This window comes from Simochromis diagramma, unplaced genomic scaffold (genome assembly GCF_900408965.1).
Source record: "Simochromis diagramma unplaced genomic scaffold, fSimDia1.1 OVJJ01000466.1, whole genome shotgun sequence".
Lineage (NCBI taxonomy): Eukaryota > Metazoa > Chordata > Actinopteri > Cichliformes > Cichlidae > Simochromis > Simochromis diagramma.
Window position 1 is genome coordinate 2,605,551 of NW_024387287.1, and position 11,865 is coordinate 2,617,415.

The 11,865-nt window shown below is 46.6% G+C and overlaps 1 protein-coding gene across 1 annotated transcript; it reads right to left on the minus strand.

Annotated features, from left to right (window-relative positions):
* Positions 1-10,515: 10,515 nt before the first annotated feature.
* LOC120716249 lies at positions 10,516-11,402 on the minus strand. Its single transcript, XM_040003702.1, has 2 exons — positions 11,192-11,402; positions 10,516-11,102 (listed from the first exon to the last, which is right to left on the minus strand). The coding sequence occupies exons 1-2, from the start codon at positions 11,375-11,377 to the stop codon at positions 10,557-10,559; spliced, it is 732 nt and encodes a 243-aa protein (XP_039859636.1). The 5' UTR covers positions 11,378-11,402; the 3' UTR covers positions 10,516-10,556.
* Positions 11,403-11,865: the final 463 nt, after the last annotated feature.

The following is an 11,865-nucleotide window of genomic DNA, read 5'->3' on the forward strand; positions in this document are numbered from 1 at the left end:
GGGCTGGGTTTCTGTTGGTAGAGGCCATCTACAGCACAACAGGGCCTGTGCTGCTGGCTGAGGCCATCTACAAAACATCAGGGCCTGTGCTAAGACCATCAACATTGCAACAGGGCCTGTGGTGCTTTCTTAGGCCATTTAAATCACACCAGGGCCTGAGCTTCTGTTGGTAGAAGCCATCTGCATCACACCAGGGCATGTGCTGCTGGCTGAGGCCATCTACACAACATCAGGGCCTGTGCTGCTGGTTGAGGCCATCTTAATTGCACCAGGAGCTGTGTTGATGACTGATGCCATAAACAGCACACCAGAGCCTGTGCTACTAGCTAAGGCAATCAACATTGCAACAGGTCTTGTGCTGCTGCCTTAGGCCATCAACATCATAGCAGGGCCTGTGCTGATAGCCAAGGCCATCTAGAGCACACCAGGGTGTGTGATGCTGGCTGAGGCCATCTACATTACACCAGGGCCTGTGCTGCTATCTTAGGCCATCTAGAGCACACCAGGGCATGTGCTGCTTGCTGAGGCCATCTGCATTACAGCAGGGCCTGTGCTGCTAGCTAAGACCATCAACATCACACCAGGGCCTTTGTTGCTAGGTAAGGCCATCTACATTACATTAGGGCCTGTGCTGCAGGCTGATGCCATCTACATTACACCAGGGCCTATGCTCATGGCTGAGGCCACATACATTACAGCAGGGCCGGTGATGCTAGCTAAGGCCATCAACATCATAGCAGGGCCTGTGCTGATAGCCAAGGCCATCTACATTACACCAGGGTGTGTGATGCTGGCTGAGGCCATCTACACAACATCAGGGCCTGTGATGCTTGCTTAGGTCATCTACATTACATGAGGGCCTGTGCTGCTAGCGAAGACCATCAACATCACACCAGGGCCTGTGCTGCTCGCTGAGGCCATCTACACATCATCAGGGCCTGTGCTGCTTGCTTAGGCCATCTACATTGCATAAGGGCCTTTGATGCTAGCTAAGGCCATCAACATTGCAACAGGGACTGTGCTGCTTTCCTAGGCCCTCTACATCACACCAGGGTGTGTGATGCTGGCTGAGGCCATGTACATTACACCAGGGCCTGTGCTGCTACAGTAGGGCAAAAAAGTATTTAGTCAGCCACCGATTGTGCAAGTTCCCCCACCTAAAATGATGACAGAGGTCAGTAATTTGTACCAGAGGTACACTTCAACTGTGAGAGACAGAATGTGAAAAAAAAAATCCATGAATCCACATGGTAGGATTTGTAAAGAATTTATTCGTAAATCAGGGTGGAAAATAAGTATTTGGTCAATAACAAAAATACAACTCAATACTTTGTAACATAACCTTTGTTGGCAATAACAGAGGTCAAACGTTTACTATAGGTCTTTACCAGGTTTGCACACACAGTAGCTGGTATTTTGGCCCATTCCTCCATGCAGATCTTCTCGAGAGCAGTGATGTTTTGGGGCTGTCGCCGAGCAACACGGACTTTCAACTCCCGCCACAGATTTTCTATGGGGTTGAGGTCTGGAGACTGGCTAGGCCACTCCAGGACTTTCAAATGCTTCTTACGGAGCCACTCCTTTGTTGCCCGGGCGGTTTGTTTTGGATCATTGTCATGTTGGAAGACCCAGCCTCGTTTCATCTTCAAAGTTCTCACTGATGGAAGGAGGTTTTGGCTCAAAATCTCACGATACATGGCCCCATTCATTCTGTCCTTAACACGGATTAGTCGTCCTGTCCCCTTGGCAGAAAAACAGCCCCATAGCATGATGTTTCCACCCCCATGCTTCACAGTAGGTATGGTGTTCTTGGGATGCAACTCAGTATTCGTCTTCCTCCAAACACGACGAGTTGAGTTCATACCAAAAAGTTCTACTTTGGTTTCATCTGACCACATGACATTCTCCCAATCCTCTGCTGTATCATCCATGTGCTCTCTGGCAAACTTCAGACGGGCCTGGACATGCACTGGCTTCAGCAGCGGAACACGTCTGGCACTGCGGGATTTGATTCCCTGCCGTTGTAGTGTGTTACTGATGGTGACCTTTGTTACTTTGGTCCCAGCTCTCTGCAGGTCATTCACCAGGTCCCCCCGTGTGGTTCTGGGATCTTTGCTCACCGTTCTCATGATCATTTTGACCCCACGGGATGAGATCTTGCGTGGAGCCCCAGATCGAGGGAGATTATCAGTGGTCTTGTATGTCTTCCATTTTCTGATGATTGCTCCCACGGTTGATTTTTTCACACCAAGCTGCTTGCCTATTGTAGTTTCACTCTTCCCAGTCTGGTGCAGGTCTACAATACTTTTCCTGGTGTCCTTCGAAAGCTCTTTGGTCTTGGCCATGGCGGCGTTTGGAGTCTGACTGTTTGAAGCTGTGGACAGGTGTCTTTTATACAGATGATGAGTTCAAACAGGTGCCATTCATACAGGTAACGAGTGGGGGACAGAAAAGCTTCTTACAGAAGACGTTACAGGTCTGTGAGAGCCAGAGATTTTCCTTGTTTGAGGTGACCAAATACTTATTTTCCACCCTAATTTACGAATAAATTCTTTACAAATCCTACTATGTGAATTCATGGATTTTTTTTTCACATTCTGTCTCTCACAGTTGAAGTGTACCTCTGGTGCAAATTACTGACCTCTGTCATCATTTTAAGTGGGGGAACTTGCACAATCGGTGGCTGACTAAATACTTTTTTGCCCCACTGTATCTAAGGCCATCTACGGCACACCAGGCCATGTGCTGCTGGCTGATACCATCCACATTACACCAGGGCCTGTGGTGCTGACCAATACGATCCACATTTCACCACAGCCAGTGCTCCATGTGAGGCCATCTTCACCACACCAGGGCCTGTGATGCTGGCTTATACCATCCACATTACAGCAGGGCCATTGCTTCCTTTGAGGCCAGCTAAATTTAACCGGGACATGTGCTGTTGGCTCAGGCCATCTACATTTCACCAGAGCCTGCGTTGCTGGCTGATGCCATCCACATTTCACCAGGGCTTGTGTTGATAGCTGATGCGATCCACAATACACAAGGGCCTCTGCTAGTTGCTGATGCATCCACATTTCACCACGGCCAGTGCTCCCTGTGATGCCATGGACAGTGTTGTTAGATGAGGCCATCCACATTAAAACAGGGCCTGTGCTACTGACTGAGGCCGTCTACATTTCACCACAAGTTGTACAAAAACGCTTTATTTCGTCTAGACAGTGCGTTTCTTGCGATTACATGCATTTGAATGGGGAACTCGCCCGAAACAAAGTATAGGTTTTCATTATGTGAATAACTTTAAAATCTTAGCTCAAACAGCTGCAAAACCTGTTTGCCCAGCACGGGGATATTGAAGTCTATAAGATAAAGCCATAAATATGTGTTTCTGAGTCTTCTATCAAAAGTTACAGCTATTTATATGAAGTTGTACAAAAACGCTTTATTTCGTCAAGACAGTGCGTTTCTTGCGCTTTCAATTCATTTGAATGGAAGGGATCTCAAAACTGGATTATAGATCTATAATCCAGTTTTGAGATCCCTTCCCAGACGCCTTAACGCCCACTCACATCCTGGGCCATCTGACCTCAGGAATTCGCATGATAAGGTGGGGCCAGGTTTCACAATGAACACACCCGAAACTCTGGCTGATTGGGACCCACACCCAGTTTCACACCTTGGCTCAGGCAATTAGAGGATCATCAGGGGGTCCTTTTGTCCCTCTGTGGGGGGTTACTCCCACTAGGTTATATCTGGGACTCTCCACCATTTGACCTTAGAACTGAAGAAGCTTCTCGGATGAGAGGTGAAACGTCTTCAAGCAACTTAAAGAAGTCCAGACGCTTTTCTTTGCAAGCACATATGATATTCATCTCAGCCACTTATTTCCTTTCATAAAGTGCACAAGTGTTAAACAAATAACAGCATAATGATTTTTACCGTGTACGCCTTGTAAAACCAGCAGTAGAAAAGTTGTACATTCTGAAAAGTCCGCCGTGTTACCGTTCTGTCTTGTCTCTCCCGCGCACAACTTCCGGTTCCTGCAACTCACAGGAAGTGACTACTTCACAATAATATTTTAACAGAAACATTTCTTATAAGAAGGATATATCACTGGATTCATAGATTATCTTTCCTACTGCAAATGTACACAAGCATGAGAAACAAATAAAGAAAACAAATAGAAAACAATAACGATCTCAGATTCACTTTGGTGTTGTCATGGCAACCCACACAAACATTTCAGCGTCAGCTACACTCCCACCAATTACCTTTGATTATTACAATTGTAAACGTAAATACACTTGCATTGCTCATTATATCAATGGTAATTCCCAAGCACCATGTTGTTGTTTTGAAACATTCTTGCATTGACATAAACAATATTCTTTTCTCAACAAATGAATTCAACAATATGAACAGTAGATTTTACATCTCCATAACATGTGCATGAAGTACAGCATAATGACAACTTCTATTTTAGAAGGGAAATCTAATCAATGAATGACATTTTCCCCATTTTAGCTGTTTTTCACCAGGACCACTAATTTCTGAATGGGTCCCTGAATGATTGAGGGTTGGACGAGGCGTTCGCCTCCCTTTCCTAACTTCCGATCACCAGTCTGGATTGTCACCTTCCGTACAAGTCCATCATCATCCTCATGTGCTTCCACGACCCTAGCGAGTTTCCATTCATTGCGAGGAACATTTTCCTCTTTGAGAATCACAATGTCACCCACCTCCACATTACGTCTTGGTGTATGCCATCGCTGTCTCAGAGCAATATTGGCCAGGTATTCCTTTCTCCATCTGTGCCAAAATTGCTCAGTCAGATACTGGATCCTTCTCCACCGTTTCTTAGCATACAGGTCCTCCTTGACAAATTTACCTGGAGGTGGAAGTGGGACTGAGGATTTCATGGTGATCAAGTGGTTCGGTGTGAGTGGCTCCAAGCTTTTGGGGTCATTGATGTTATCAACAGTGACTGGGCGGTTATTCACGATGCACATAGCTTCATAAAGGAATGTCCTCAATGAAGCATCATCCAACCTTCCCACACTGCAGGCAAGGACCGTGCTCAGTACGCTTCTCACTGTCCGGATTTGACGCTCCCATGCGTATTCTATGGGGCGTATTCATCTGGAAGTCGCACTGATTTTCTGCTAGGTATGCAGTCACTCTTTCCTTATCAAGTTCTTTCAGAGCCTTTGCCATCTCGTTTCTTGCCCCCATAAAGTTAGTTCCCTGATCGGACCTAATGTGCCTAACAGCTCCACGAAGGGCAATGAAGCAGCGCAAAGCATTGATGAACGCGTCAGTCGTCAAATCCTCCAACATCTCTATATGCACTGCCCTTGAGCAAAAACATGTGAAGAGAAGGCCGTACCGTTTTTGATCTTTGCGACCTTGTTTGGTGTGAAAAGGACCAAAGCAGTCCATACCACAATAAGTGAATGGTGGTGTGGGATCAACACGGTCACTAGGTAGATCTGCCATCCGTTGCTCCTCTGGTGGCGCGCGGGCTCTCCTGCACTGTACGCACTGCCTGATGTATTGGGCTACAGCCTTACTTCCACCAGCGATCCAGTAACCATTGGCTCTCAGTGCATTGAGGGTTTGTCCTCTGCCTTGGTGTTGTATCTTGGTATGATGGTGTGCAATGATGAGGTTTGTAACAGCACCATCTTTAGGAAGGATCACTGGGTGTCTTAACTCGAGAGGCACAGATGCCTTCCTCAGTCTTCCTCCTACTCTCATTATGCCATCTTGGAGGAATGGGTCAAGCTGAAAGAGTTGGTGGTTGCAAGGCAGCCTTCCTAGTTTCTGGCTGAGTGTGTTTAACTCCTCTTGAAAAGCATCTTGTTGTGCAAGCTTGACGAGAGTCTGTGCAGCTTTCTTTCTCTCTTCCACGCTTAAAGGCTCAGCGGTCCTGATCCTCTTTGCCAGCCGCTGGATACGAGCAATGATGTTGACAGCTGTAGTCCATCTTGACAACCGCAGCAGATGCTTCTGGATGTCAAACTGCCTTGCTACATCAATCTTCAACACCTGAGTAGTCCTCACCTCTGGGTCTCCCACCAGCAAATCTGAAGTAGCCTGTTTTGTGGCTATCTCTCTTTCCCATAGAAAGCTGGGACCAGAGAACCAATTTGACTTGATGAGGTCAGCTACTTTGAGGCCTCTCGAGGCATGATCAGCAGGGTTTTCTCCTGTATCAACATAGTACCATTTCCGTGCATCGGTGGTTTCTCGAATTCTCTGCACGCGGTTTGCCACGAACACATGGAACCTTCTTGCTTCATTATTGATGTAACCAAGCACTACCTTTGAGTCTGTCCAAAAATATTCGTCATCAATCTTGAGTTCTAGCTCCTCTCTTAACATGCTGCTCACAGATGCCGAGGTTACTGCTGCAGTTAACTCAAGTCTCGGTATGGTAACTATTTTGGTTGGTGCAACCCTCGCCTTGCCCATGACCAAGGAGCAGCATACCCTTTCTCTGCTTACCACTCTGATGTAAGAGCACTGGCCATACCCTTGACTGCTTGCATCAGAGAAATGATGAAGCTCGGCTCTTTGAATCTCGCCAAGGCTGTCAGGTATGAAGCATCTTTGAATTTCAATTCTTTCCAGGTTCTCCAGATCCTTCATCCAAGTCTCCCACCTTAACTTCAAGCCTTTGGGTAGTGGCTCATCCCACCCTGTGCCTCTCTGACACATCTCCTGCAGCACTCTTTTCCCTTCAAGAATGACTGGGGCTAGAAACCCCAAAGGGTCATACAAGGAGGCCACAATTGAGAGAATCACTCGGCGCGTTGCTGGTTTCTCCTCAAGTGACACCTTGAAGGAGAAGCTATCATTTTCAATGTTCCACCTTATACCTAGCACTCTTTGAACTGGTAAATCATCGTGATTAAGATCAACATTCTTTACCTCCGTAGCACGCTCTGCAACATCGACAGAGTCAAGGACCTCTCGGCTGTTGGAGAGAAATTTGTGAAGGTGCAGCTTTCCTTTGGCACACACGGCTTGGGCTTCTTTGACCAGTTCAATTGCCTTACCCACCGACTCTACACTTATGAGACCATCGTCGACATAGAAATGTTTCTGGATGAAGCTGTCTGCGGAGGGGTACTCTTTCTCACATTGGCTGGCAAGGTGTTTCATGCCATAATTGGCGCAGCCAGGGGAGGATGATGCTCCAAACAGGTGAACCTTCATGCGGTACTCTCTGGGTTCAGAGTTTGTGTCTCCATTTTCCCACCAGAGAAACCGCAGGTAGTCTCTATCATTCTCGCTCACATGAAACCTGTGGAACATTTTCTCCACATCACACATGACTGCGATGGGATATTTACGGAAGCTATTTGTGAGGTCAGGTCCTGTTAGCAGATTGTCGTTTAAGAAGGTGCCTTCATACCTTGCAGAGCAGTCGAAAACCACTCTGATTTTGCCTGGTTTTCTGGGGTGGTAAACTCCTTGATGTGGGATATACCAGACTTTCCCCAGCTCTGCTTGGTTTTCCACTTTCTCAGTATCTCCATCCTTGAAGACACCTTCCATAAATCTCACGTAATCTATTTTGAATTTGGGATCTCTGTCCAGCTTCCTCTTTAGATGCTTCAGCCGTACTAACGCCAGCCTTTTGTTGTCTGGGAGATGCGGACGTGCTTTGAAAGGGAGAGGCATCTCCAGGTGACCATCCTTATTTTGTTGGATTCTGTCTTTCAAGATCTGCAGGAAGCAAATATCTTCTTGAGATATGCTTCTGTCACCAGGTTTTGTGTCTGCAAAATCAGACTCCAGGGCCTTGATGACAGCAAATGGTGTTATGGGTGGCACCTCTCTGACAGACACTCGATGGCAAAAACCAGTCACATCTTTAGCCTGCACACGCTGTGGTGCGCTTCCCACAATGCTCCAACCAAGATCCGTCTCAATAGCATAAGGCTCATAGTCATCCCCAGTGACGACCCTTCTTGGAATTAACGCTCTGGAGCAGTCGTATCCAATCAACAATCCAGCACCACAGTCCATCAACGGGGGTATCTCCTGGGCCATGCTTACAAGGTGTTTCCATTTGTTGGCTGTCTGGCAAGTGGGAATATGTGTGCGGTCAAGAGGAATGAAGTCCCTTGTGTAGGCTGGAGGCAAACTGATGGAAACATTAGAGGAAAATCCTCTAACTTTGAGCTTGCATACTCTTTGACTCTTCACGACTGAGTCTCTCCCCATCATGGTGGAAAGTTTAAGTTTCACTGGTTCCATTGTTGCTTGTAGCTTTTCGCACACCTCCTGATCAACAAATGTGTGACTGCTTTGAGTGTCCAATAGTGCATACACTAGGGTTTCAGTGTCCGGAGCACTAAGTGTTGAGATCCACACTGGGACTATCATTGATGTACTCCCACCTTCACCTCCACTCACACAACATGATAATGACGACGTACTTTCTTCAACTGTGCCTTGTGTTGATGCTGCTGTAGAACGATCTTCATGCAATGGCTTTGGGTGACTCTTTCTGCATATGCCACACATGGCCCTGTTCCTACAGTCTTTAGAATTGTGACCCCTTCTTAGACATGCAAAACACAACTTATTTTCAAGTATGCATTTTTTCTTATCCTCTACAGACATGTCCATAAGCCTCTTGCATTTATGTATGGAATGGTTCTCACTACAGCAAATGCACTGGCCATTATTGGAATTTTGTGTTGGTGTGGTCCATTTCTTTGGTTTCCCTGCATCTCCCAACTTGATTTCACCAGGGTCAGATTTGGCGGTGGAGCTTGATGGAATTGGGGGTTTCACATTTGTGGCAAACGTGTTTGCTTTTGAACGCTTCATCTCTCTTGGTGGTGCCTCTGCAGAGTGCCTTAAGGCATGTAAGGATGACACTGGATTGCATGCGATGCGTGACTCCTTAGAGATAAAGGAAGCAAACTCATGAAAGCTTGGATAGTCGTTGACCCAATCTAGCTGCTCTGTGATATAACGGTTCCATCTAGATGTCACCCAATCAGGAAGCTTGACTAGTATTTTCTGATTATCCTCACAGTCGTTAAGAACCTGTAAGCCCTTTACGTGAGGCATGGCATTACTACATGTTTGGAGGAAATCACTGAACTCTCTTAACTTGAGATATTCCTTTCCACCAATCTTCGGCCACACATTTAGCTTATCTCTGAAAGCCCGCTGCACTACAAAGGTATGGCCATATCTAGCATTTAACCTATCCCATGCTTGTTGATAGGCTTCTTCATCTTTTCTGTAGAAGCTGCCTTCAAGAGAGGATTTTGCCTCACCTGCTATGTAATTTTGCAGGTAGAATAGCCTGTCTGCAGGGTCAGAGCATCGTCTCTATGAGGGCTTTGAAGCTTATGCTCCATTCTGTAAACTTCAGAGGATCGCCCGAGAATACAGAAGGTTCTGGAGTTGGCAAGCGAGTGAGAGCTAATGACTCTTGTAGCGATTGGACCAATGATGTCTCGTTTTGCACAACCTGCCGTTCTTGATCTGGGATGTGGTGAGCGAAGGGGTGTGCATCACTCACTTTGCTGAATGGAGGACTGCGTGTCCCATCCCTTCCCTCTTCTTCAGTGTAGACATTTAGCTTTGCCTGAATTACATCAATGTCCCTCTGATTTTCAAGTTTTCTCAACTGCTGACGTTGCGCTTCGATGGCAGCTTCCATATCAATTTCGGCTCTCTTTGCAGCCAGCTGAGCAGCCGCTTCCGCCCTCATAGCTGAAATGCTAGGTGACTCTGAGAGATGGTTAGAATTGTGACAGCTGGGTGCAGTAACTCTGGAGGCTGTGGATCCATATATGGACCTAGCATATTCATTATCAAGTAGCATGCTGCTGTGCGCGGACCGGCAGGCCTCTCTCTCTGGTAAGACCAAAGGTGGAGGTGTCTGCTTCTACATTAATAGTGGCTGGTGCACAGATGTAACAGTGATTGCTCAGCACTGCTCTTCCTCTCTGGAATACCTTTTTATTCACTGCAAACCGTTTTATTCTCCGCGGGAGTTTGCTTCATTCATCCTGGCCGCTGTGTACATCCCGCCAGATGCGGATGCGCAGGCAGCTCAGTGCGCACTCGCGGAGCAGATACCACTGGCATCCCCAGGCTTCTACCTACCTACCTAAACCCCCACGCAACATTATTTTGCGTTTCTACCTATAAAACCCGGAGAGACAGTCAAATGGTGGAAGTGGAAGCTAAACTGGCTAGTCATTCATATGTATATTAGGCTGTTAAGTAGGAATTCTGGAGGGAGGGGAGTGGGGGTGTGTGATTGAGGGGGTGGGGGAGCTGCTAAAAGCTGTGAACTTCTTGATGCATTCTCAATCATCCAGGGAAATAAATCTCCAAAAGTCACCAACTTGGAGTGTTTCCGTTTGCCATCTTAGGGAGAAATCAACACACATGGGTGTAGGTCCTTTGTTGCTGAGATTTATTGATAAAAAGTACAAAAAACCAACCATTTGTACACATATTTACAAATAATAATAAAAAGTGAGTGAGTACAAACAATTCAACATTTTCAGCAATCACTCACAATCCTGGCACTGCCATATCTGTAGTCTGCATTTACCACATGTGTATCTGTAGCAGCGAACACATCGCTCAGTGGCCTGATTTCTCTTGCATTTGTGTTTGACCTGACACGTGGCTCTTTTCCCAGGGCTAGGTTTGGAGGGTTGTGCCTGAAGCAACTGTTCTTTTCTTGCCTTCTTCCCAGCTACATGAGAGTTAGCCAACTCTGTTGCAAGCGCCACCAGGAAGTCCACCCGTCTTTCCTTCGTCCCGGTGCATGCTTGATACAGCACATGTGCATTCAGTGCTGCCATGTCAATCATGTTATAAAACACGGCGACTGGCCAGCGCCGTGTTCCTTTGCGGACAGTGTACTCCCGAACCATCTGGTCCATCACATCCACGCCACACTTTGTTTTGTTGTAAAGGGTGACAGTGTTTGGCTTCCTTTTGGTGGTGTTATCAGTCTGAACCACGCTGTGCATGCTGCTAAGAATATAGACTGTCTTCTTCCGTTTGGCCGCATACGCCGTCAGCGTGGCAGCAGAGGTTGAAAACACCTAAGAAATAAGATAAATTGTTATTTCCATAGCCCTTTTACACACAATGAAACACATAAACATAGAACCACAAAAGACCTGTAACATACCTGAGTGGTGAATTCATTGCGATCTGTCTGTCTAGTGGATTGAGGAATTTCCCTGCGAATCCTGTTGACTGTGCCGAGGATGGTGGTTTTCCGTCTAAGAAGTTTTTGTGCAAGTGAAAGCGATGTGAAAAAATTGTCCGTGGTAACATTTCTGCCCTTGTCTAGGAATGGTTCCATCAGCCTCATTACTACATTTTCAGAAAGTCTCTCCCCAGTGGGACGATTGGGGTCCTTGCCAAGATATGGGAAGACATTGCAAATGTACTTGGATTTTAGGTCGCAAGCCACCCAAAATTTGATCCCAAACTTGTCAGGTTTACTTGCAATATACTGCAGGAAACAGCACCGAGTCTTTGATGGGAAAAGCTGTTCATCAACGGTGATATGTAGACCAGGGTTGTAACACGTGATGCAGTTGGTGACAAATGATCCCCACACACTGGAAATTGCAGCAAACTTGTCAGTCTTTGCTCGATCACAGCGGGTGGACTTGTCATCAAAGCGTAGGTGTTGCATGATGTTTTGGAAGCGGTTTCGTGCCATAGTTCCAATTATCTCTGGGTTTCCCAGGTTTGCTGACCAGCAGTCATTTACAGATGGAACCCTGTAAACCCCCCGCAAGATCACAATTGCAATAAATGCCATTAGTTCAGGGAGGTCCATGAACCAATGAA

Coding starts and splice junctions, on each gene's coding strand:
- LOC120716249 (XM_040003702.1), bottom strand. CDS start 11,377: ATGAGGCTGATGGAACCATTCCTAGACAAGGGCAGAAATGTTACCACG. Junction 11,103..11,191: donor GCAATGAATTCACCACTCAG/GTATGTTACAGG, acceptor CTTATTTCTTAG/GTGTTTTCAACCTCTGCTGC.